This window comes from Eutrigla gurnardus (assembly GCF_963514095.1).
Source record: "Eutrigla gurnardus genome assembly, chromosome: 2".
In the NCBI taxonomy this organism is placed as follows: Eukaryota; Metazoa; Chordata; class Actinopteri; order Perciformes; family Triglidae; genus Eutrigla; species Eutrigla gurnardus.
Window position 1 is genome coordinate 21,048,019 of NC_139916.1, and position 27,329 is coordinate 21,075,347.

Below are 27,329 nucleotides of genomic sequence, written 5' to 3' on the forward strand. Positions count from 1 at the left end.
GTAAAGTGACAGTGCAGGTGCGTCCCTCCACCGCGGGCTGATTCTGTAAACTGTCAGATGCAGCGCGTGACCAGTGGGCTGGGATTCGAACGCGCTCAGTGCGTCTGTGACCCCGCTCCTCCCCGCGCCGTCCTATCCGCTGTGCTCGCTGAACTCCCTCCCCGCCTCCTCTGCTGCTCTCCGCGCAGAGCTCGACGCGCGCAGGCACAACAGATGGTCCAGTACTACAGACTGCAGGAGCGCACGAACCGACGCAGAACTACTTTATTTCTCTAAACTTCACAGGAACGTTTAGTGTCAGCGGAGGAAAGGGGGCTTCTCCGAGGGAAAACTCCACTTTCGACGGCCACTGGATCCTACGTTTTGAGACGGAATTTGGTGTCAAGGTAAGTTGTGATGTTTCTTTTTTCCTTCTCTTTCTTTCGATCAGATTTAGGGAAAGAAAGTCTCAAAATGCGATGACGTCAAATTCACAACAGCAACAGTAAGCGTTTAAGTTTTTTTTGTTGTTACATAATGCACGATGCAGGTGCATGACACCAATTAACCCACCATTAGATCGAATGCCTTAAACAAACATTTAAATGGAGTTTCACACCATTTGGATACAAATGAAAATGTTTAGTTATAGTTGCTTCTTTCCACTCTATTGCAGCAACATTTTATAGCCACAAAATGATTTCTTGCAATTGACACAGTAGACACCAGTGAGATTTAAAATGACTTTATATTCATTCTTAAAATGCAAGAAAGTATAGAAACATGAGAGCTCCTCATCTTCCTGAATTATTTAAACAATCAAAAGTCTTTTAATTTCTTATTGTTAATTGTTTTAGGGTTCATAGCCGACAGCACCAAGTCTTCATCTAAGTGCTGATGTTGCAACACTTGAGCAACGTTCAAACGCATGTGGATCAACCATAAAAACATGTCAAAGGTCAATAATGTTCTCTGACATGGTCTTTGATGTTTTTTGTCATTTCTCCTGAGAAGTGGCCCAGGTTAAAACCATGGCTTAAAACAGGGCAACCTCAGTGATCAACAGCATCTGACCTATTGTCATTTTCAGTGAGATTTTTTGAGGTTAATGGCCATCAAACACAAGATCCCCAAAAAATGTAATTTTTTTCTTTGTCAGACAGAACACCAATGACCTTTGTAAACATTCAAATGAATTTGCTTTTTGGAAACGTGTGATAATCAGTGTTCTGCATTCTGCAAAGGCTCCAGTTGGTAAGGAAGAAGCCCCGCTGCCATCAGCATGCAGAGAACAGATAAGGTTTTACTGTAGCTGCCTGTGAGACGCTGACACTAATCTCTCTGAACTCTTGCATGCTTCCTGCCTCAGAAGAACATTGGAGAGCAGGCACTCTGACATTTACTTCTCGGATTTAATAAGATCCGAATAGGCTGATCGAGTCTCAATCTGCCTCTTGACATTCATTATTAATAATCTGCTATTTAGATTGAAATGCAGGTCCGTACCTTTGGCAGCCAAGTAAGCCAGCTGAGCCAAACACTTGGATTTACACAGAGTGGGGAAAAAAAAGAAAAAAAAAAACTCTGCGGTAGTATTCCCACCTTGTAGGTTGATGCCAGTCATCCATATGTCACGTCTTTAAGATGAGAGATGCACTCGGGATCACCACTGAGCTGTATCTAATGATTTGTTCGGTCCCAGAAGAGGTCCAGACCCGCGGTGGACCCCAGGTGGCCCCGTGGCAGCGACAGCTACAGGAGAGCGTTGCAGATTATCACATAGCCTCGCAATTTGCACATAATTAGGTCTCTGGGGAGAGCCCTCGAACTTTGTGCTGCTTCTTGCTCTTGATTCTGTGTGAGCTGCTGGCACGATAAGAGAAATGTGGGGATGTGAGGATCGCTTTGAACAAATGTGACTGTGGATGTACAAATTTACTAATACTGGTGATATAATTAGGCTAAAAGTGACGCTGTAAGTGAACGGAAATAAAGAGCTGTCAGGACAGCGGAGTAGGAAATTAGCCGTTTCTGGAAGTCTGTTCATTCAGATCTCTTACTGCACCAATCAATGGTTTTAGTACTTTCTGCCTCTGATAGTCCTGTGATTCTCTACATCACATCGCACTGGTCGAGTATGTTATGTCTGTAAGGTATTACAGATCATTTTTCTCTTCCTTGCATGTGGCTTTATTTGTGCTCATTAATCATTTTCATGGGGCTTTTGAGACTCCTGTGCAAGAGCCACACAACAAACTTCATATGTTCTTACATAGTCAAGGCGTTGTGCTTTGCCAAGTACACTACTACATCAAACCACACTGAGAAGCAATATCAGAGCATACTGGTATATACTGCAGTGCAGGTGGGGGGCCGGAGAGATTACCCAATATCTGAGATACTCTACTTTTCATTTAGCAGAAACACTAACAAGCGGAGAGTGTGGATGCGGCCGTGCTGTTTGTTTGCCTAACTTTTATGTGCCAGCCCGAGTGTGTGCACTCTCTATACGGAGAGAGTGAAGTGCACATTTTAGACACTAAAGCACATATATTGTCACTAGGATGAGGCGCTGCTGCTGACTTTATTGGAGTGCCAGAGATGCTCCCAATGTGGTGTTTCATTATATTGTCGCCACAGTTGTGAGAAAATAAGAATAGCAGGTCTTTGAGTGTGAGTGAGGGACCTGTAGGATACCAGTGAGGGGAGTTTAATGACTCAAGTCAGAGACAACATCCCTCAAGTGTGGAAGGTTTCAGATCTAAAGTAATAAGAAACGACTGGCTCTTTTTATGAGATCTGTAGTGTGTGTGGACTGTGTGGCTTTGAAGAGGCGAATCAAAAGCGTGTGGACAGTGAGCCACTGCAGAGGCTGACTGTTGTATAGACTTAATGTAACCTTCATAAATACAGATTTCTGTTGTATGCATATGATTAAACTGTGTATGCTTTATATCGCTTCTACACTCGACAAACAGCCATACATATAAACATATGCAAACATGCAAAATGCTATGGAGCAGCACAGAGTAGATGGTGCGAGGTGAACGCTTCCTTGTTTCCAAACAGCCTGCAGATGTATTCTGGTTCATAATTGTGACGTCAAGCAAAAGGGACAATGACGACTTAAACATCAGCTTTTTGCAAAGCAAACCGCGTCCTCTAAATCACGAGGACATTCAGCGCTATACATGTTAATTGCCGCAGCCATTATCCCTGCTTCAGTGTGGGGTGTTTTTGTTTATGAGAGCCATTTGATGCTTCTCCAGTATTTCTGTTGCTGCGGTCCAGCCGTCGAACCCCGGACGACGCTGTCCTCACATGACTGAAGCAGCAGAGTAAACATAAGGGACGCCGTCAAGTCAGAGAATAACTGCAACAACATGGGTGATTTTTGTTTGAGCCCTGCATGCGCTCTCTCCATTTACAGTGGATTAAGCCACTAAGCTCAACAGGAGGGAAAAAATAGTCCCATTTGTGGTGGAGGTGATGGATGCATTGAAAGTGAACACCCACATTGCTGGTTGATTATTAATGTCATTTGCCCATTCATGCCGGTAGTGACTTGTTCTCTGCCAGTTCCTATTAATCAGAATTTGTCAGTTAAACATGTCGTAATACCAGAAATGTTAAATTCCTTGATTTGCGATATCCAATTCAATACTACAGTAAAGTACAACAACACGCACTGTATTTATTGCATGCTGTGTTTCTTTTGAAGAACATATTACGTAATTACATTTGAACACATCATGATAACGTTAAAATGAACTAAAATGAATAAAACACGTCTTTACTGAATAGAGTTCGAGTGTATCCTACGTTAGCAGCCTACCTTAAAGGTTGAGTAGGTGATTCTATTCAGAAACACTTTCTTTTATTTTACTTGAAATCCTCGTAACATATCAATAGCAATGAATAAATTAAATGCTCTGACATAAATTTTTTTTACAAAATGTCCCTTGTGGCCGTGGCAGGACTGTCAAATCCCCGCCCTGTTGGGCCGGAAAAATAATTGGATGGCCTGCCTGTCTGTCAGCGTTTACTTCCTGATTGCACTGAGAACTAAGGCATCGGTAATGGTGGCCAGCATGGCTGTCGTCCTCAGAAAAACAGTAAAACCTTATCTTTTCGTCGACGGAAATTACAAACAGTGTTATGTAGCTCCGTCACACCGGACAAATTTGTTGAAGTTAGCAATAGAATCCCACTGAGCTTGTTTAGTGTTAGCTCTCATAGACCAAGAGTTATTAAGAATAGCATACGTATAGCACGGGTATTTCAAAAACATCATCGAAAGCATCAGTGTTGAAAAGTTGTCGAAAGAACATCTAGATTAAGACTTGGGGCCCTAGTTTCGTGGCGCAGCGCAGGGTGGCGGAGCCGGCGCAATGCAAGTTTCGACCCGCGCAGCCTTGCGCACGGTCAGTTTGGCAGTTTGGTGGATCGCCTGCGCCAAGATGGGTGTGGCGGCGCAGCAGGGGGAGGCGTCACAGATTCAACTTGGCGTAGCGGAAGTTTCGTGGCAAAAAGCCTCGCCGAGACTGCGCTGAAAGCTCGCCAGCTCCGACCTGGTCTACTCTCGACGCAAGGCGTAAATAAAGTCCATTCATTCAAGGCAAATCACAGCTGGCAGAGTGGAAGTTTGGCTGACGGCGCGCAGTGCGCACACGTCACCGAGACCTCACAGGCAGGTTTCCACAGTTCCAGGCACATTTAAATGCAATAAATAATCACAACAAACTATTTAATGCAACTAATTGAATCAACACGTGAATTTATATCTATATAGATTGTCCCGTCACATCTGACGTCAGATCAAAGGCGGATGGCACGCGTAACGGAAACTCAGCCTCTCGGACCAAAACATCTCCCTCTCTCTCTCCTGTTTTTTATAATATCGGCATTGTTATTATTATGATACGCATGCACAGCGCGTGATGCGCGTGGTGGGAGCGGCGGCGCTGCTTCTATCATCGGGTTGTCAAGTGACGGATCTTGCACTGAACCTCCCCTAACGCATTAAAGGAGAGGAGAGGACCTCATTTGATTGGTGAAGATCTGAATCGGCTGTATTAATCCCAGTCCACGCCTCGTCTCCTCCTCGTCTCCCACTCACGCCTTCTTCTCCTCCCTCTTTCCCACTTGCGCGGGTGGGAGTGACGGGAGGTGTGCCTGCGCGAGCCTGCGCGGTGCACGAAACTTGCAAAGTCCAGGCGGACACACCCCGTCGGCGTGGCGCAGGTGCGCTGAGAGCTGACTGCGCCTGGTCTACGAAACTAGGGCCCTTGATCTCAACTAAACTTTCCCACCCCGAATAAGCCAAATCCAAACGAGACGTCTACAGACAAATACACATCTAATATACATCTATTGAACATTGAACTAGCCAAAAAACGTAGAAGTGGAAAATAACCAACGTCACGTTTTCAGTGGTGACAGTATCCGTTCTCGTGACATCCCAAGTGTCACAATGCGACTCGACTGCTGACGGGTCGGTCTGTGACTCAGGTGTGCTAAGCTAGTTAGCGGCGAGCTGCTAGCCGTAAGCAGAGATGAGGTCAGCTCACTTCTTTCTAACTCCACACCCCCAGATTGCTGTCATTCTCAAACTTGTAGTCTTCAGCCCTGACCAACGTCATCAACCGATGACATGGGTTATTGGTTTTTGTTGTGTTATTTGATTTGACACCCCTTGTGTCGATGAATATCCTCTATTAAGCAGTGGATTCGGTCTCTGGCTGATTCTGTTCTGACTGCTTTCTTCTTGTCGCAGACTTCTGGGAACAACTTGCTGACACTGTCATCTGCCATTAATGGTTGTAACAACAGCAGTTATGATTTAATGACACGTGGCACTGCCTGTACTGTTTAAGAGGAAGCAACGATTAGCGTCAATTTAAAAGTCAGTGTCATCAATCATGATACAGACGTTGGAAGCTTCCACTAGGAAAAAAAAGAAAACAGAAAAAAATCAAACAGAAGGAGAGTTTTCTACCCTCAGACCTCATCTTTAGTGAAAGGGTTAGTTGGCACCACGCAGCTTCAAAGAGCCACCCTGCCTAGCATCCACAAATAGAAAATTTGAAGGGGAATTTTAAATGGAAGTGGATAAATATTTCACCTCAACATTGATTCATGCTGCCACTGTAGACATTTTCATCTGTGAGCCAGTTGCTCGTGCGAAGGCAATGCGGTGACGTTACCGTGGTCTTGATCCGGCACATCCTCTCTTCTCCACTGTGCATTAGAAGTAACGGGCCTCCTAATGTGGAGCATCGCTGTCATCATTTAGTTCTTCACCCCGGCTGCCTGCTCTGACATTTTCTCATTCACAACAATAGTAGAAGTAATGTGTCTGACACGATGAAACCGTTGATGGACGGAAGGTGGTGTTATTGAATTGTGCTGTTTGCCGACTGCGTCCTGAAGAAATGCGATGGCATTTTCAGTGATATTTGAGTGTGCAAGGTAATTTCTCAGGTGACATTTTATGCATCGACTCTGCAGGATGGTTCTGCTCTATGCAACAAGAAACTGATGAAATGTCTTGAAATTTCTCCTGACATCTTCTGTTGCTAACCAACGTCAGTGCGAGGAAAAAAAAGCTACTGTAGAGGTAATGCAGGAAATTAGATTATTTTCTGAAAGGGAAACATCGAAATGAAAGCTTCCAGGTTCTGTTCGTCATGTTTTCATGTGTCAGCTGTGTTATTGAATTTTGGGTCCTGTTTAATATGGTCCTCCTCTGCATGTTCTGGTCTTCATGTCGCACAGGTGAAGGACAGGGGAAATCTATTTTCATTAAAGTTGCATGACAGACCTTGAAGACATGAAGGCGTGACTCACAATCGATGCTGCTCCCTCGTGCTCTTGGTAGTTTGTCACCGTGGTGACACAGGTAGAATTGTGCTTCAAGATGACCCTTGGATCATGATTTAATGGTATTCTGGCATCGATGTGTGGTGATGGACTACTTCACTGTTTCTAGATATCTTAGTAGGGCAGCACGGCGGAGGTTAAGCAGGCATCCTGATGTTGTTTCTGTTTTTGAGCTGGACTTAAATGATGATGTCAGTTTGCAGTTTTTAAAAGGGACAACAGTGCAGGTTTGGCTTCTGGCTAAACAGGAGGAGGAGGGCTTGCTAATGGAGCAGGCAAATTCTGCACAGACCGTATGCAATTAAATCAGAAATCTGCATTACCAGAGGGAGAAAAACAGAGCTAATTATTTAATTTATTTTATTAAAGAACACAGATGACTCATATGTACCCAGCAGACTTGATCACGTTGTATATTTTAAATGCGTGATTTACAAATAAAAGCAAAGGAGTTAACAGTTTAATTACTTGTTGAAAGAGCACAACAAAGAAGAATATATGGGTATCTGCCAGGATCTTTGTTGCCTCTGTAAAACAAGGCAATATAACTGCAATATTTGTTTGGCCACTTAACGGAAACAAGTTGTGAAAGCAGCATTGACATATTTTTAAGTTGATATGTTGGAAATGTGTCTGCCTGCAGTTTGATGCTGAGCATGCAGTCTACATAGTGTTTAGAGAGCTTTTTCTCTGAAAAAACACTTCCTGCTGTAGAAATCTGCGTTATGAGACCGTGAGAGTGAACTACATCAGTGAAGCTGTGGACGGCTCAACAATCTGCTAAAATGTGCTATAAAGCTCTGTAAATTCATTTCATGCATTGTTATTATAAAAAAAACTGATTAGCCACTTTATGGTTTTTAAATATTTCTCTCAAACTATGTTTTTAGAGCTTTTTGACAGGTGGAACCTTGTTATTGCCAGTCTGTCCCAACCCCTAGTCCTCCGGTAGCCTGGGAAGATCCCAATATAAAGTTGGATCAGTATTATAGTAGTACAGTAGACTGTGCTATATCCCTGGGCACATTTTCACTACGTCTGCCCTCATGTGTGTGACGTAGGGCGGATATTGTTTATGAGAACCAGAAACAAGTTTATTCTTCTCCCCTGAAGGTGATTAATTAGAGTAAAATTTGCTTTAATGAGATGCGGCAATTTCACATTAAATGAGATCCATTTTGCTAAATCTTTGTCAACAGATATGGAGGAGGGAAACTGGGCTGAGGGAACAGGTGGTAGACATTAATGAGCTCATCCAATACAAATCATTCAAGACAACTGTTCCTACTCCTCTTGCATGGAAGACACAGTAGTAACACCGATGCCTGCGGTAATGCACATTAAAGTTTAATCTCGACTTCACCGTTTGAAACATAAACAAACCCCTTGGACCAAAAGACGAACTAAAAAAACACACAAAAAAACACACAAAAAAACACCTAAATTTAGCAATACGCAGCTTACAACATACACCCTCCTCCAAAGCAAGCAGTGCTTTTCTCTGCATTGAGCAGAAGCGCTACTGTACTATGATGGCACACTGAAGGACTTTGTAACCAAGGCAACTAACAACAGGCGCAGAGAATGGTCAGATTAGCCGGCGATGTGTGAAGAGGAAGCATTTCAGATTATACATATAGCAGTAAAAAGCTGCCTTACACCGAGCATGTTTAAAGCTGAACACCACCATTTCACCTGGTGAGTATTACTTGTGGCCACCTCTGTGCTGCTTGTACTGAGATTTCATGTGAAGCACAAACTGGCACAGGAATATTTGAGCACTGGGCTCAAAGGCTGGTGGCACGTAAGCCGAATGCGAGGATGGAGATAAGCTAATCGCATAGTTCTGGAAAAAGAGCTCGGTGGGGGTGGATACCTCCATTAGCGACAAGGATTCACACCTCGGCCTTTTCATCTCACCCGCCTCCCACCGCACTGACCCTCTGTCACATGCTCTGAGTCACCTGGCTCCTCGCCACTCCTCCCTGCACGTTCTCTCAGCCTGGTTTGGTTAGAACCTCTCTCTCCGTCAAGCACACCAACACACCAAGAGCAGATTAACTGTATCACTGCCTAGACAGAGAGGAACGTATATTTAGGCACAGACTGCTAGTATTGACTGGAGAAAAGCCTCCAAGATGGGCGTTTTTCATTCACGTGGGACGAAAAGAAGCACAAGTCTATCTTTGTGGTGGATAGGAGGTTTTCATACTGCAGTGAGCCTGGTCCTTCAGCCACGTGAACTAAGACGAGTAAGCATGCATCAGAGGACCAAACTCACTCCTGTGTCTTACAGGAGTCCAGTTTTACTGTGGATGCAGATCAGTCCACACCGCTTTCATTGTGCCAACACACTTGCATGTTAATTTCAATGCAATTTTTGGATATAGGAATGTGGTTGTAATGACTAAGTGGGTAACGGCAAATATAGCTAATACAGCTAGCCTGGTTAGCTCAAAAAGTACAGCTATGGGCGTTGTACTTTGATAAATATGTCATGCCAAACTATACTACGTGTTTTCTATTCACAATCTACGTACCATGTCTTTGTAATACAACTTGGCATGGGACGATATGTACATTTTAATTCATGATTATCCTGACCAAAATAATTGCGATTCACAATATTATCCAGAACCCTTTTCCTCACCCTTTCTTTTACTTTCCCGGTTTTAAGCAACATTACAAGCCCTAAGAGAAAGTGTACAGTGCAGTTAGCACAGCTGATTTAGAGCGTGGCACCAGACGGGCTAAGGTTTGGACCATGCTCTCGTTCTCTTTGAGAATGGCAAACGTGTTATCACACTGAGGGTGTGAAACATGCATGAATGCCTAGAACTATTTAAGCATTGGCTGAAATGCAAATGACGTCTTTTAGGGCCGCTTGGTGAGTACGACAGGAAGCGTAGCCAGCATGGCGATTTGGGTTCGCTTGGCTCTGCTGAGGAAGCAGGTGCGCCGGACTGGTGGGCAGGCAGGGCTGTGATTGCGGCCATTGCCATTGATTGAGGCCATATGCAGGACAGCTCAGCGCCCTCACTGTGCTTTACAGTGGGGCGCAACACATGTACTCATCTCGGTCTGAGGAGCGAGAACTTGACCCCCCCACCAAACACACACACACACACAGCTTCTTTCTACACCAAGAACAATGTGTCACCTCTTACAGATAGTGTGCCGTCTCACCTGTGCGACCACTGCGTAACCATGGAGACTGGGTTGTCATCTCGCATTTACACTCATTTCGAAGCCGTGTTATTCAGTTTGCTGTTGTGACTTTGATATTCTGCCAGCTACTCAGCGGTATCTCCAACATCTGTTTACCTGCGCACAGCGAGAAATGCGGCTGCTACGCTTGACTGTAATTTGCGAAGCAGCTTGAAATTCAGCCCAAGCTGGCTTCTTCTTACTAATCATCCAAAAGCACACAGCGGTGAGACAAACCTTTTCATGAACATTATATCAAGAGAGATTACGTGTCCCTCATCCTGTTGGGTTTGCTCCCCCAGAGAGAATAGCTCGTAAGTATGAAGAGGAGGAGAAAATTACAGAACTGCCTCATATTAAGCTTCTGTAGGTGGAAACTAGAGCTCAGAAACCTCTTTATTTTCTTGACAAATAGACAAAAAAGCATTATAACATCCCCATTTCAAGGAGTGGTTATCAATCCTACAGGAGCTGTTGCAGCCAAAGCTCTATAAGTCACAAACATGAAGGCAGTTATTATTCTCAAATATGATACAACCAGTAAATTAACCGGCTCTCACTGCACATGCCTGAAATCATCAGGGTATGACAGTGTTTAAAAGACCTCTGCAAACATCCTGGATATTTATGCCCGCAGCTTTCTTCCTACGGTGCGTCTGTCAAGTCGTGTCTGATCTAATTAATGACTTTGCAGCAATTTAGCGATGGCTCATTTGCACATGGCCACTCAAGCCCACGGGTCACACGTTGTCACCGTTGAGGTAGAGCAGCTAACTTTGTTGTATTTATTCTGTTAAATCAGACCCTGTATATACGGTGCATCTATGATAGCGACCCTACCCCCACTGCTCACACGCAAACACAGACATTTGTGCCAGGGGAGTGTGGCTGTCAGATCAAGGTACTGTACTTTACACAGTTTTTGCAAATCCTGTGGGCACCACATGCATACTGATCAGCTTTCCAGGATACACAGTACTCAGATTACACAAATCCTTAGGCAAACGGGGAATAAGAAGTATACATTTTAAAAATGACTATACTATACTATATATAAAGTATATACTGTATGTATACATATATGTATACTATTTTCGCAAACGCATTATCTCAGGAACACCTGAAGGAAATTTCTTCAAATTTGGCACACAAGAATGAACTGATCAAAAAGGTCAAAGGTCACTCTGACATCAAAAAAATTCAGCTCATAAACTACATTACTGATGTGTACTTTATATTTTTCAGGAAACATTTTGCAACAACACAGATGCACTAAAGGTTTAAAAGGATCGTGGTTATTTTCTTTTTTAAATTTTATTTTCCGGCCGTTTCTATTTTTCCTGCCTTCTTTTGAACCTCGTAGTTAAGTTTTTGATTTGTTACACACCATTATTTCAGTTTGTGGAAACATTTAAAGTAGGATGAATAAAGGACTTGTTGTGACTGCCCTGTAATATCTCCTTCCAATAACTGTGCTTTGGATTGTCATCCGTAACTGTTCCGCAGTGCAAAACAAAACGGCAGAAAGTGTCGAGACAAGCGTCACATTCGCTAACACGAACTGATACAATATCATTGTTGCATTTTTCCAGGCTTCTCTCCAAAGCAGCAAGCATTAGAGAGAAACTTCTCTTTGATTTCACACCAAGTCCTTAGACGACAACAGCTCTGCAGCAGTCCAACCCATCCGTTTCTATCCCATTCCAAGAACCTCACAACACACTTCTAACAAGCAGCGGCGTGGAGCCCTGGCCGTGAAGCCTCTTCATGCTGTTGAGTTTTATTTGCTCTCTCAGTATAAAAGAGAATTTAAATGAACGCCGGGATGAGATTCAGGACTGGACTTGGACGGAGAGCTGAAGAAATCTCAAACTGGTTAACTTGTGAACAATGACGCGGCTTCTGTACTAGATTGAATAATTACCTCCGTATTGGTTTTCATCTGTCACACTGCGTTCTGCTCATTTGATTGTTGGTTTCCAGCTGAAAAAAAACAAGATACGCAGCAGAATGAGCCGGGTCAATTTCATACACGTGAGTTTGCCCTGCCTTTGCACAAACAACGTTAAACCTTCCACTGCAGTATTCTGGTTTTTGCTGACTCACTGGTTTAGCTGAATATCAAAAATGTGCTCCACCAGAGCTTGAGATATGCCGGTTAGTCACAGGACAGAGAACAGCAGGTCCGTATGAAAACATTCGCTTTATGCCTGATAATACTGACCTGACTGATCATCATTGTTGGCTTTCTTCTCTTATGCATATTTTATAAACGTTTCAGCCTCATTTGATCTTCTACATAACATGTTTTCAAGTAGTTTGTATTTGTGTAGCCTCTGCACTGCCCCACTCCCTGTAGATTGAGGCTTTTTCATTAGCAAAAACACATCACATGGAATGATTTCTAAACCACGCAGATAGCCACGTCTTCATCGCACATGCATCGCCTTTGAGCAGTGAATTCATCACAGCGCGTTCAGTTTCAGTTGTGCTGGACTTCAGACAAAACCCCGCAGATCTTCCTTGTTTTAAACATCAGGCTGCCGGGATGCAGCGCCAGCAGCCTCAGCACCCCCTCTGTCAAAGGCATTTTCATGCTCTCAACTTCCTATTTTCAGTTCAGCCAAACGATGATATAAGAAGCCTCCTCTCCCCGCTGGAGAATGGAGCTGTTCAAACTGAATGAGGAGAGAGTATAAAAGACGGAACCAGCGGTGCGATGCTACGTGGAGATACAGCGGAGACTAATGAGAGCATTACACACAATCTATTTACGGTACACAGCGGAGGGGAAACAACGCAAGGAGGCTGTGTGCTGGGAAGAATTGGTTGTCATATTAGAGTTAAGGGGAAAAATGTGGTCTATTTCGGAGAATGTCTGGAGAAAAAAAAATGTTTCTCTGTCAGGAATCTGTATCAGCCTTGTACTGATACATACTATCAGCCGGTCAGTGGATCGATTGGTCCACCGCTTACGTCTATCAACAAGTATTCGACTGATTTTGGTGATCAGCTGATATTACATCTTGCAGCACCACCAGATCTAAATGTTCATTTATGCACTGAAATGAATGAATTAGCACCACATCTTGTACATACATTCAAGGTTCTGATGGGAGTGCAGCAGCATGATGGGCCAAACACCGAACAGTAGTCCCACCACGGGTCCAGCTCAGACAGCTGATGCAGCGAAGCCCGATGTGTTAACAGAGCAGAACTCTCCATCCGACCCTCGAATGTGTCCTGCCGCTAGTCCTCTTATTGATTAATTGATCGTGTATGGCAACTAGCTGGTGAACATAGTGGAGCATTAACCAGCTTAAGTGTCAGATATTTCCCTCGGGAGTAGGTGGAGACCATAATAAGGCTTCACCAGGTGTCCAAAACATGACTCCAATTGAACTGTCGTGTTGCTCCTTGATTGAAGTTTAAGGTTTCTTCAGATAGGAATCAGAATACAATTTCACAGAGTGTTATATGTGCCCTGGACCATTTGTGCAGTTTGCACTTATTCGCCACGAGAACCCAAACATATCAAACGCTCAGACTGACATGTTCACAGGTGCAGCTAGCGGAGCTCATAAATTGCTGAAATACTAGGTTTGAGCCTTTCTCCTTCCTGGACTATAAACTGAGATTGGTGAAAGCGGATCAGATTAGGTTGCTGTTGCTGCAGGTGAGGACTTGATGGAACCCAAGGGACAAAAACATGTGTGGCATAGGAGTCGGCAGGACGGTGTTATGTGACTGTTATCTGAACATCTAGCTGTGTTAATAACCTCCAAGATGTATCTACACTCTTAACACCCTCCATGTCCACTGTTAACGGACACTCAGGGTCATTAAAATATAGGAGACTTTATTGGACAGTGAATCTAAATGCTGTGTCGAACAAGACTATTATGTAATACCACAGAAATGAATATGAGCCGGTGGCCACATGATGGATGAGATGGTGTTAGTCTACTATCGGCTAAGATTGCCGTCTGCTGTGATTCAGCTACAGTGCAACACAATTTCACCAGAGGAAGTTCTTCATCCTACAATGGGAAGATATTCACCGTGGTGCAGTATTGTTTGCTTTCAAATGTTATCAATTTGCAGTCTCCTCCTGTCAGTTTCATTAATGGCCTTGCTAGAATGTACTGCTCATAATTTGTGTCGCTTTTGTGCTATCAATTTCCCAGTCAGCACTCTGAGGGGACTTTCAATTAGTGTGAGCTTGACATTAAAACCCAGCCCGCTGTATTTATCCCTGCCTTTAGATGATAATATTTCATGTAATGCCAATTTTATGTGTGGCAATAAAAGTTTCTGTTCACCGAAGCAGCACTGAGGGACTGAAGGCTAATAAGACCGGTAGTGCAATGGCTTCTGTGTTGTAGTGGAGAAGCCGAGCTGCTGGATCTCCTCATGTAAACAAGAGACCTGTTTGTTTTGTAAAGTTGCATTCAAAGATTCAAAATTAAACTTTGACTGACTCATTCGAAAATTCCCATCTTGGATAATACCTGCCTTCAATAAGATAAAATAGAGCCGTTAACCTTAATGTTTTTACACACATTAAATCATTAATATTTAAATGCAGTATTGCAGTCCATTCTTCTCTTGAGTCTGATCCGTGGGCCTGCATCACTCTCCTTCACAATGTCTTTTTTATGATTCTACCCCAGGGTGACGCAAAAGCCTAACATTTAAATTGCCAAGTTAATGGGGCTCAAATTGATGCTGGTAGTATAGCCCTTTCATAATGCAGCTGAGCATATGATCTGGGCCGCTGCTTTGTGTTAGACCCGTCTTGGAACACTGATATGACACAGGTTACGCAGCTTGTTGCTACTATATTTTTGCATGAAAATAAATCAAACAAGCTCCAAAAAATGTCAAACTATCGGTGCGTTGGCTTGACATATAACATCACACATACAGCAACAATACTGGGAAAACAGAATGAAGAAAGGGGCCCCTCGCAGGAAAAACAGAGGACATTCCCAACAGTGTGAATAATACATCAAACCATAAGTATTCTTACTCCAATGCAAAATATATATTAAACTGGAAGTGATCACCTGTTTTTTATTTCACTTTTGGCTTCTGTGCGACATCTGAGACTCGCCCTCTTTTCATTAGTCAAGTATCAAGAGTCGTTTGTTCACGTCAACCACGCTGTTACATATGGGGTTTTGTTGGCTATACCTAACTTCCTGTGAAAACGGGAGTTTATTTTGAAAAGATTCTATGCATATGTGACGCTCCGTACATGTCCAAATCTATTGGTTACCTAGCACATCGTAGTTTGCAGCTCGGGGCTACTGACCAAGCATCGGTATTTGAGTAAATGTTGCTTTGTGTGGATGCGTGCATGTGCATTTGTTGGCATGTCGGGGTTGTGTTCACCATTGCCAGGCTGACACAATCAGGCTTCTCACCAGAGGTGTTTCAGGTTAGTTAGACTCCTGCATTAACGCATTCAGCCTCCAATCCTCCCCGAACCTGCCTTCATTCGTCAAGCTGTAATTAGGGCATTCAAAGATGCTGCTCTTGCTGCTCTTACCGTCTTATCCTGCTCTCACAACACTCACGCCAACACTCCCCTGCACCGGACTAAAAATGACACAAAGGTACAGGACTTTTGACAGCAGAGACATTTCTTGGGCTAAAATTGGAAATAGTGTCTGTATCCGTTGCAAATAGGAAAGGACAGAAATGTTCTCCGTACAGTGGGGTCTGCAGATTCACACTGTAATGCCCACACACGAGTGCATTCAGGCGTGCGCTCATGTGTGTACACTCACACACACATACACACACACACACACACTCACACACTGTAGAGATGGGACGACCAGTCGGGGTCGTTTTTTAGTCCCTCTGGTTGTTATTAAATATGCTATACAACAAATCTGACGTCATATCCACCAATATAGAAAAAAAAAAACATTTCCACCACTACATTAATAAACTACACTGTGGAATAAAACCTGGATTAAAACTATTTCATCCACCACAAACAGTCAAATTCGTACCTTCATAGCAGCTTAAAAGTCCCTTTGGTAAAACTCTTGTTTTTAAATGTGCATATAAAGTTGACTTACGTATTACAAAGTCATTTTCGCCGCTTCATTTACTACATTTAAACCTCGTAATATGGCGGATGGGACGGATTCTTATTCCGGTCTGACTCACCACAGCACTCAGTCGGCAAAGAGTACTGAGTCGCGGTGGTTCATTTGACCAGTTGTTGTTTTGGTCTGATACGCGGTTATGACCGGTTGCTACTTCCGTCTCGGTTGTCAAGTGAGCTGTGAGCGGTTCATGCGACCGGTTGTTACTTGGTGGTTTCGCAGTAGCTCTATATAGCCAGTAGAGGCGCTAGTGGTCCAGGAGACTCATGTTAAACACTATAGAACAAGATGGGCTTCCTGCTGCCAAGCCCGTAAGCATTTGGGGCCACGCGGACAGACGACCCATTTGCTGCCGACACCCGATTGCAACGGCTCAGTGAATTAACTCGGTTCAAAGGGCAGCTGTGGCTCAGAGGTAGAGCAAGTCGTCGAATCCCGGCTCCTCCAGTCTACATGCCGAAGTATCCAAGATACTGAATTGCCCCCGATGCTGCGCCATCAGCGTATGAATGTGTATGAATGAGTTAGATCCCGATGTGTGGGCGGCTCCTCTGCCGTCAGTGAATCATGAATGTGTGTGTGAACGGGTAAAAGTGAGTGAATGTACTGTAAAGCGCCTTTCTAGCTAACTAGCTAACTAGCTAGAAAGGTGCTATATAAATGCAGGTGCCTTTTTCCAAAGAACCAACCCTTCGGTCAGACCGTCGTCTCGAACACACTGTTCTCCCTCAGGATGCATTGTCTGTAGCCGTTTTATCAAAACAAGCCGGCATTTGTTCTCACGTACTCTCTCCATAGGGAAAGCACTTCATCTTACCTGAAGAGCACTATGCTGTATTTATAGGCTGTCCAGGTCACACTGAAGCACACTCAGGCGCCATATTGGAGGGCGACAGTGGCCAACGCAGCCGTGGGTGGATTGCACGCCATTTAGCACCTCGGAAGGGTTCGGTCGTCACCATGATTTCTTTTGTCCTGCTTCTGCTGACTAACTGAATAATTAATAGTAGTTCTAGTTATATTGCTTGTTAGCTATTTGCTGAAATGGAAACACCTGATTGTTAAACCACCAATGTTTCGACGTGTTAACCTGTTGTTTAAAGGAGCCTTTGATGGCGCTGGGCTGAGGAACAAAATTAAAGTAATAATAATGTTACACATTACTTTTATAGTAGGTAATTGTAAGAAAAGGCCCCCGGCAAGCCAAGTCAAGCACACAATTACCATCAAAGTATCACTTGCAGCAGCGTCAGCGTATCCACGAGCTCGAAACAGTTTAATAATTCATGTTACAAAACCGCAGCATCCCATATCCACAATGTCCTTATGACTTACAGGTTAAATAAACGAAAAGGAGGCAAAACGGTACTTACAGTTGTAGATCTGGACAGGATGAAAGAAGACGGTAAAGATGTTGTCGTAGTCACTCATACTTGTACGTAGTGGACAACGTCACCTCTCGTCAGCTGTTTGTAGACACTGATTCTGTCAAGTTTACCAACGTACACAAAGCCAGAAGACTCAACAAGCAGGGCTGCATGTTGCCTCCCTGTTCTTAGACGAGACTTCCTCTGGTTACAATGCAAACCGGCTCAGAGCAGATAACAAATATTCCTGCGTACTACAGCAGAAATGCGAAATACAGCAGAAATATGTATACATATATATATATATAGCATATATATCATCTAGTGGAAGTGAGACTACAGTGTGTGTGATATGATCCTGCAGTTTCACCTCCCTGTAAGAGGGGGCTGTAATTTTCTTTGTGATTCTTGTAAAGAGCAAGGTTGAGCCTGTGGTGCTGTTGCTGCAAGTAATTTGCCGGCATAGAGGGGCTTCAAGTGTGCCTGTGAGGGAGCGATGGCACAGGAAGACAGAAGGAAGTGGGAAGGAAGCAAAGTGGATAAAAGTGAGGGTTTTCTCCAGCTCTCTCGCTGCTGCTGAAGACGCCGCTGCAGCGTTCTCTCATTCGCGAAGAATGCAGCAATACGAGTCAGATACAGAGCCTCGTTTTGAATGAATGACGGCATATATGGGGTGTGATTGTGATCGCTTTCTAAAGGCCACTGAATGATTACGGTCCCTGGCCTTGAATAAGACCTCGAGAAAAAAGGGAAATATAGGGTAGATTACAAAAAGCCTCCAATCCGCTGCGATGTCTTGCAAACAAATGAGAGTTGTAACGAATCCTTGAGAGATATCGCTGTGTGTGTGTGTGTGTGTGTGTGTGTGTGTGTAAGGCCGACGCCGACAAGTAGTGCAGCACACACAACTGGGATTTGAGGAGAGCTGAGGAGCGGAGGCTGATATTTATTACAGCTCTGTCAGAGCTGGAGTGCTCCTGCTCTGAGCACACTGTTAAGCAAGCACCCCGGGATGCAGCGATTCCTCGACACAAGAAAGACACGAACCGCAGGCCCGGTGAGACACGCTGTGGAAAAGGAGACCGTGAGCTATTAATAATTAATTTAATTGTGTATGCGCCCACTTTTAAAGAAATCTTTATATTATGCATGATGCTGATTGATGCAACTTTCCATCGCTTCATTTATTTCCTCCCTGCCGTTGTCTCCCTGCTCGACTTGTTACGGACCTCTCAGCTCCCCGTCCCTGCGCTGCCGGTGCACAGGTTGAAAACGCCAAGCAACCCCATTGCCCCCCGCCATCGAGACAGCACATGCAAACTTTTACATCATCATTTCCCAAAAATGTCCCCTTAAATTCAAATGTAAAAAAATACATAATTAGTGTATTGTAAGTTGCAGTAATGAGGCAGAATGTTGTTTCTTCTTCCACTGTGAGTTTCTGAGAACTGCTTCCATCAATACATTGAGTCGCCACTGAATTAATGCAGTAAGTACTGTTTACTGTGAAATAATATACAGGGTCGCCCATCAAGTTGGAATTATTTGCAAATGTCTTGTCTTTTATAGCGCCAAACAATTGGTATGCATGTATTAATGTCACCTGGGTTATTGTGAAATATATTGTATATATAATAAACAGAGGATTGTGTCTGAAAACAAACTACTCCAACTTTATGGGCAACAGTGTATAAGGTGATTTGATTTGTTCTCCTTGGCTCTAAATACATAGAAATATAAAGAAATGTTCAGGGGACAGTGCAGCATTGTCAGAGGCCCTGCCAGGGTCATGTACGGGTAGATTTAGATTTATTGCGTGACATCAATACTCCACCTTGAGTGTACCGTTCACAGAGTAAATCTCAGTCAGCTGTAATGGATTCTTCTTGGCCCTCGGTTCAGCTCTTCATCCATAAAAGTTCTCTGGGAGTCGGACAGCTGTGACGTTTATGGGATTTCATTGTTACTACAAAGCAATAACAATCATTACAAAAAGGCGCAAATTCCTATTTGTTAATGTTGTAGCCCTGGAGCATTTTATGCATTGAAATGATTCAGATGGTTGGTTAGATGGTGTTTTAGTTGCCTCCATGGTAATGCCCTGCTCAACATTCACACCAGGCACGTCTTTAATGTGTTATGTGACAACACTTGATGTGAAAATGATTTGTTAATACGTTAACCCCACCTTCCAAATGTCAGGTTCATACCTGCAGCTAATATATATATATATTTTTTTTTGCACATCTGCTCAAATCATGTCACATGTGATTTACACCATCCCTGTACACGCCTGTGTCTGGATTGTTATTTAAATCACACCTCTGACCTTGCACCTCAGTCTGACCTCTCAAGTGGTTGGGTCAAGTGTTCACCTCCCACTCCACGCATATATTTAACATCATTGTTAAAAAAAAGAAAAAGAAAAAAAAGCAAGGAGACACTACAAGCAAATACTTGCAGGTCCAATCATGTGGTTTCATTCCTCCTCAAGAAGCTGAATATACGTTATGATTAACCAGAAAATGCCATTAAACGGTCCTCCACGTGGCTAGAATCTAAATTCAATCAGGTATAAAAAGCTGTCTTACTGAAAGATAAATTGTAACTATAGCCCTTGTATTATTCTTGTTTTCTGTCATCCTCCAGGCCTTATGTTTTCCTCCACTTTAATAAGCATAGCTTCCTTGCACCTTTTTTTCACAGGAAAAGATAGCGGGAGGCATTTATTTGGGCATCTTTCATCCACTGATGTCGGTTAAGACTTAGAGATTCTCACCACTGAAGAAAATGAATGTTTACTTCCTGAGAGCTTGGAGTCTGTCCTCGTGGGTCTCAGCCTCCAATCAATGACAGAGGGAGACATGTTTGATGGCTGAGCTGAGCCTTGTCAAAACAAAATTACTGGTTTGTTCAAAACACCCAAGAGTGGATCAGCACAGAATGGTGCTGTGAGAAAATGCTCACAGGTTTTTACCAAATATCAGAGCTTTTCCACTGGAAACAGCTGCCTGAGCCAAGACCAAGCCCTCCGTCCAGCTGCAGGGAAAGAAAAGGAGCTGGGTGATCATTTTTGGAAACATTTCACATTAAACAGACAATATTTATAAGTGTAGCTTTAAATTGATGTGCATTTTGTGTGTACAACAAGCCAATAAGAGTGCTTTCATGCTAGCAATTCTGCGAACATCAAAAAGGGCCGCTCATATACAGATTTATCAGAAACGGAACGCACAGGGATTTTACGGGGCAAGGATGTTGATATACACTTTTTTGATTGTTTTTACTTGATTAACTTTTTCATATTTACCCAAAAGGCTTTCAACCAAACATAACCAAGTGTTGTAGTAGCCTTAACCCAACAGTAGGTGGGAGGCTGGCTGCAATCCTTGGTCTCCAAGTCAAAGTCCTTTGCTTTATATGCCAATATGAAATAAACAATACGGACGTCCATTAAACTTTTGTGCAGCGCTACATGAACATAACTACGACTATTATGGTTCCCTTCAAAACACATTTGTCAAAATACATTATATAGTTTGATCTATTTTCAGTTAGTGGTACCTTAAAATAAGGGAGATGTAGGGAAAACTGAGCATCCATTAAAATGTTTTATTCCATCATCATTTTTCAATCCCGGTGAATGTTGTCTATATGAAATATTGTCTGTACTGTTAAGGCTCAGCACTGCTTAGCTTCACCTCAGTAAATCTGTAATGGCCTACAGTAAGCACAAATGTGATGCATGTGCACTGATGTTTACTGTGCCTCCTCAGGTAGTGGCTGCTGAGTGTGTGTGTGTGTGTGGGGGGGGGGGGGGGGGGGGGACAGAGACCGAGTCGGAAACCGGACGGTAAATTACAGATTTACAAAACAGGGAACCACTTCTCCGTGTTTGAGGAATTTCATGGTGGGATTAGTGCAAACGGCTACTCGCGTACGGAACAGTTTACCAATCCAGACAGATAGCAGGACAACATTATACCACAGCAGCAGGTAAAATGATCCCCCTTCCTGCTGCGTTAAAAAGTCTTGACACAGTGCACATCAGCGCTACATTCAGCCTAATTCCTGAACTCCGCTACTAGAGTTTCTCATCGATTTCAACAGGCAAGGAAAACTAAATCAGCCTCTCCTGGCCGGAGGAGCCGCTGTGCACGCCTCATAAGCCCACGATCGTTATCACTATCCATCTTCTGTCCTGTAAATCTTCACTGCATCTGCAGTGATATAGCAGGGTGGCCCGGCCGGCAGACCCAGGTCCCACACTGGGCCGTAAAGCATCCTGAGTCATCGATTGATGGTCGGGTAGGGCAGATAACAGTCAGAATATGGGGAGATAATGCTTGAATGCTGCTGATGGTGGTCCTTCCAAATGGGCCCATTATGCAGCCACATTATACAATCCCGCCAGCATCCTGCTCTTTCCACTTGAAATACTTCACAAATTGCTTCGTCCATTACAGAAACCTGCCTTGGATCTCCGTGAATCTTCTTGTCTCCATAGTCTAGCCTTTTATTCTACAGGTTCATCGTGATCCTGTAACATAAAGGTCTCCACTGCGTGGGCTCACAAAGGCTCTGTTTATCATCTGGATTTCTTCATTAGATTTATTCAATTTCATCATCTTCAGAGTTGTTCTTTCGCTCTCTTTTTCTCCGGTCTACTTTCCCCCTCCACAATGCAACGACTCCCTTGTTGACTGTTATAGCCACTTGCAGAATATAAATGTTTTCTTGTGTTATATAGATTTTTTTTTTAATACCTAATAGCTTGCTTCTGCCAGAATTACCTCAATTTAAGTCACTGCCCCTGCAGAACTTTTCTTCTGTGCAGCATAACGTCGCTGAGCCAGTTTACCACAGAGGGACATGTACAGTACATGAGAGAGAGAGAGAGGCAGCCAGGAAAGGTCAGCCCCTCACATTCATGAGATAATACAGACTCAGATGAGAAAAGAAAGTTCATAGAAAGCACAGCTTTCTCTTGGTAATTGAAGACATCTCCACGCCGAGCCTCGTCCCGTTAGAGTAGATTGGATTACAAGTTTGTTCGTGGAGCTACAGTAAACAGATTGCCCTTCTTACACATAATTCTGTAAGACTTATGCCAGCTGCTCTCGTTTCCATGGACATCCATCACCCAGACCGATGGTGCAGATGGATGTTGGATGGCTAGGAGCTAAATATTTTTTTACCCTTTATTCATCTGGAAAAATGTTTTTCTGTAATGGTTTTGCAGCGCAGTAATGATGTTACTTTCAAGCCACTTCACATGCTGAATATTAACACCAGAAGTAAAGCTGCGACAACTGCTTCCCCTCCAGATTTCCCAAATCTGTCCAGGGATGGGAACCAGAAGAAATCACACACTTGCTTCTAGTAACTGTTCCCACTTGCCTTTATTTTCCTTTCAAAATAATTTTACTCATATTCAGGATCCAGCCATAGAGTGCTGCAGGGATGACATATTTTGTAGGCCAAGCTAGCATCTCACTGGTTCCCTCGACAGAAAGCCAAATGGATTTTCCATTAGATTTTGGATTATAGCGGAACAAAAGCACCGTGGCAAGTTTATGATACTTGTGCATTTTGTTCAGCAAGAATAAATCAATAAAAAAAATATTCATGAGTGAACACCACTTTCTGTTTTTTTTTTTTTAGATTGAATACAATTGGCAGTAGTAAAAACCTAATGTGAGTGATAGACACCACTATACTACACCATGATTGCATTTGTACCGAGGTATCCCTTTAATATGTAGTGGTAGTATTCGGCCTCCGTAGGCAGTATTGCAAATCACTGAGCAAGTCTTTTATATCTCGTTATTGGATTTACATTAATGTGATGGAGTGCCTTCATTTAGGTTCAACGGAACACTTGTTTTGACTCCTCTCTTCCTGACTCAACAGTTCAGAGACAGGAATACAAAGAAAGAGAAACCCCTCCTCTCCCCTTGAAACACAAAAATAACAACTTCCACTTTGCTGACTATAAAACCTTTAATTCTCAGAGAAAAAAACCTGACAACAACCTGCAGTAAAGTTCCAAAGGCTGTTCTCAAATTTCACTCCATGCTATTTGAGAGAGGCAGGGGGAGGCTGCGCCGCAATTAGGTGTTCAAGTGTTGATGCAGAGCTGGTAAAGTGCTTTAGATCCTCTCAGAGTCCCGGGGTGCCGTGCCTGTAATTGCCTGCTCCCCTTCTTGATTTGAAATGCCTCACTTGTTGCCGCGGTTGCCTCGTCGGGCTCTCAGACCATATTAGCCGCCGCTCCTCCTGCTCCCTGACCCCTACGGTTTCCACCTTTCACCTCCACAGAGAAGCACCAAACTTCTGCTTCACGGCAATAACAACAAAAAAGCCATTCCCTTCGCTGTTGTTTTACTTACATAAGTTAGGTATTAGCATAAAGCTGAGCCTGTGCAGCTTATCCCCACTATGGTCTGCCCTTTTATTAATGCAAGACCATGAACGGCTCTGTTACAGCAGGTTGAAACAATCCGCTGCATTGACACCGCCTCTGGTGGCTCTTTAGCTCTCACTTTTGAAAAGCTTCCTCAGCAATACTGGAGTAAATGTTCTTTTCTGCCAAGTCATCATCCGGTGTAATATAATGGCACAGTGTGACGCCAAATTGAAGAGAAATCATAGGTGGGGCGCCAGGACATAACCCTGACAGCCTGATAGATTTATGAAAGTGTTTATTATTCATTTCATTCCCTCCCTCATTTGTCTTCCCTCCTGTTTCTCTCCCTCTGCAGGTCAGGAGCGGCCATGCCGTTTGGCTGTTTAACAATCGGGGAAAAGAAGGATTATAACAATCCTTCTGATGTGACGGATAAGTATGACCTGGGTCAGATTGTTAAATCGTGAGTATTTAACTCCTTGACTTTCAAATGATGCATTATCTCTTCTCAAGAAACCATTATGATGTGCGTTTCTACCCGTTAATATACTTCAAACGCCACAGAAATGCTTCTTGTTTTTCAGGGAGGAGTTCTGTGAGATATTCAGGGCCAAGGACAAAACAACCATGAAAATGTTTACGTGTAAAAAGTTCCTGAAAAAGGATGGAAGGAAAGTACGCAAGGCTGCGAAAAACGAGATCCTCATCTTGAAGATGTGAGTTATTCATCGTGGTTAATGTTCTCTGAAGTCTCTGGTGCATGATTAGTTTTGTGATGAGACTGTCAAGCTCTTTGCTTTTTTGTTTTCCCCGTTTCATCTTCTTAAAATATTAATTTCAGAGATAACATCTATTTCTTTTTTGCAAAGAGAGAAAAAAAAACATGAAAACGGATTTCGCTGAGTGATCACACAGAGCCGCCGTTTCTAAGACACTGTGTTTATCTCAACTTCTCTGTGATTATCTAACTTTCAGGTAAAACCTGCATTAGCATAACCCGAGCCTTATTAAACAGCTGACAGCGGGCGACGCAGCGGAGCAAGATGAATACGAAAGTGTGATTTCTTTATGAGAAGTCTTTCAAAACATGATTTCATATTCCTCTGAAAATTACCCTTCAGACACCTCAATAACAGCAACGTGCACTGCTCCTGGTTTTTATGGTCTAATCATCAGTAGGGGGTTAGAGTGAATAATCAAATATGACGACATTGGCAAAAGCTGGGAATAATTGCTGGCAAAACATCAAATGCAGTTTTGAATACAAAATAAATAGAAAAATAGTTCTTATTGAAGTATTAACCTTCCTACCTACATGTTTTATTGCTAGATGCTAGAATAAATCAAAAATGCATGCATGCTGTTTTTTCTTGGATGCTGTGTAGGTGCAGAGTGTATCTCTAAACGGCTGATTTCAAATGCATCCGCTGAAGGGGAAACCTTCTCTGAGCTCTACATTAATCTAAATTTAATTCTTAAATATTCATAGATTCTGGATTTTTTTTTTTGGTTAAGACGGTGAAAGATTAGATGTAAAAAAAATTCAAGCAGAGTATGCTTTTACATTTCTTAAAATATCTGGAGGACATCTTTAATGTGTGCAGTTTTTATATATACTGGCAATATTAAATCATAAGACCAGTCCTATAAGGAAAGATTTATCAGGAGCGTTGACTCATGACTCATCACTCATCTTGATGTAATTACAACAGGTGCTTGTAGAGAAACATTGTATGTAGCTGTAGTAAGACAATTTACTGTGCGTCCATATAATAATAATAATAATAATAATAATAATAATAATAATACCTGCTGCCTTCATTGACTTTCTGACGGGTTTTTTTTTCAGTGTTGGAGTCTTTTTGCTCAAAGACCTATAATACAATACTGCAAAAAACGCTAATGACCCATAAAGGTCACCAAAGCTGAACTTCCCATTCACTGGGTTATATATCAAGTCTGGTATGAATGAGGAAGTGATTTCAGACTAGGCTTTAGTCATTTTGGATCCTCTTCCACATTCAGTGCAATTTAAGAAATAGTAAGAACAATCCTGTAGGCAACTGGAACATTTTGTCAACTTTCTGTGGCATTGAACACTCAAATATTGTACCTTTTATGTGATATATTATGTTTCCCAGCTGGTGCTGTGTCAAAGGCCTAGTCAGCTGCTCATCACCATGCTACTACACAGTTGTCTTTATGTCCACATGGATGCGACAGATAACACATGTGTGGCTGTCTATGTGTGGCTGTCTATGTGTGGCTGTCTATGTGTGGCTGTCTATGGCAGTTGAACATGCAGATCTCAGTGTCGTGAAGTTAACCGATCACGCTTCCTCTCTCTGTCTCCATCCTGCTTGTATTCACCAGCATTATATAATTTTGCCAGCTGAATGACACATCTCCTATATGAGCCCTGACATTGTTGTCTCTCTCTCTCTCTGTCTTGTGCTTCCTGACACATCTCCCCAGGGTGAAGCATCCCAATATTCTCCAACTGGTGGACGTCTTCGAGACCAAAAAAGAGTACTTCCTCTTCCTTGAACTGTGAGTTCAGATGAGGAGCCGGGGGAAAAGGCTCTCCACTTGTCTTTGCGGTAGCCCGGGTCCGCTGAGCTGTATGTGTTGATTATACACTCGTGGGGAAAGAGCCTTTGTTGTAGCCTGAGGCCCTATAGATATGAGAACGGCTCTGAACTCCACTCATTTGGTATTCAGATATGATTGCTTGCTAGCTGCTCCATTCTCGCGAGCATGCGTTCTTGGGGAATTTGATGCATTTCCATGGATATACTACATGTGCGGTACTCGTCTCGTCCTTCAGCACACTCATGGGTTTAAGAGTTGTATTTAGAATAAAAATGAACACAAAAGAAACATCCACGGGACATAATTAAAACCATTTTCCTCTAATAGGTGGCTGTGTGGTGTAATCGTGTCAAAATCTTTTTATTATAATTTGAGAGAATGGGGAGAGGATGACAGAAAGGTTAGAGTTAAACTGATAAACATTGCCGTTATCATGGTGCAAATCATCCAAATCACATTTCTATCTTTCACATCACGGGCCTCCCTTTACCCACAGTGCAACAGGCAGAGAGGTATTTGACTGGATCCTGGACCAAGGCTACTACTCGGAGCGAGATACCAGCAATGTGGTGCGCCAGGTGTTGGAGGCAGTCGCCTACCTCCACTCCCTGCACATCGTTCACAGAAACCTCAAGGTAACTTGCTACAGTACGCCATCACTGTGGAGGCGTCCGACTGTTAACCCGAAACGTTTTCAGAGAAACAAGATCCTGTAGAATCAGTCATGTACAGTGGGTCAGTATTTAACAAAACAAAGGATTTCGGATC

General features: G+C 43.1%; 2 protein-coding genes across 2 annotated transcripts in view; both read left to right on the top strand.

Moving 5' to 3' along the window:
* arl6ip5a (ADP-ribosylation factor-like 6 interacting protein 5a) overlaps positions 1-27,329 on the top strand; it is a 467,731-nt gene that overhangs the window by 53,739 nt on the left and 386,663 nt on the right. The window lies entirely within an intron of this gene.
* The window catches only part of LOC311033258 (caM kinase-like vesicle-associated protein), a 33,685-nt gene continuing 6,585 nt past the window's right edge, over positions 230-27,329 (top strand). The window contains exons 1-5 of the mRNA XM_084040541.1: positions 230-386; positions 24,325-24,432; positions 24,554-24,685; positions 26,445-26,519; positions 27,058-27,196. Coding sequence (XP_083896667.1) covers positions 24,338-24,432; positions 24,554-24,685; positions 26,445-26,519; positions 27,058-27,196 — 441 coding nt within the window. The 5' untranslated portion in view covers positions 230-386; positions 24,325-24,337. The remainder of the gene's footprint in view (positions 387-24,324; positions 24,433-24,553; positions 24,686-26,444; positions 26,520-27,057; positions 27,197-27,329) is intronic.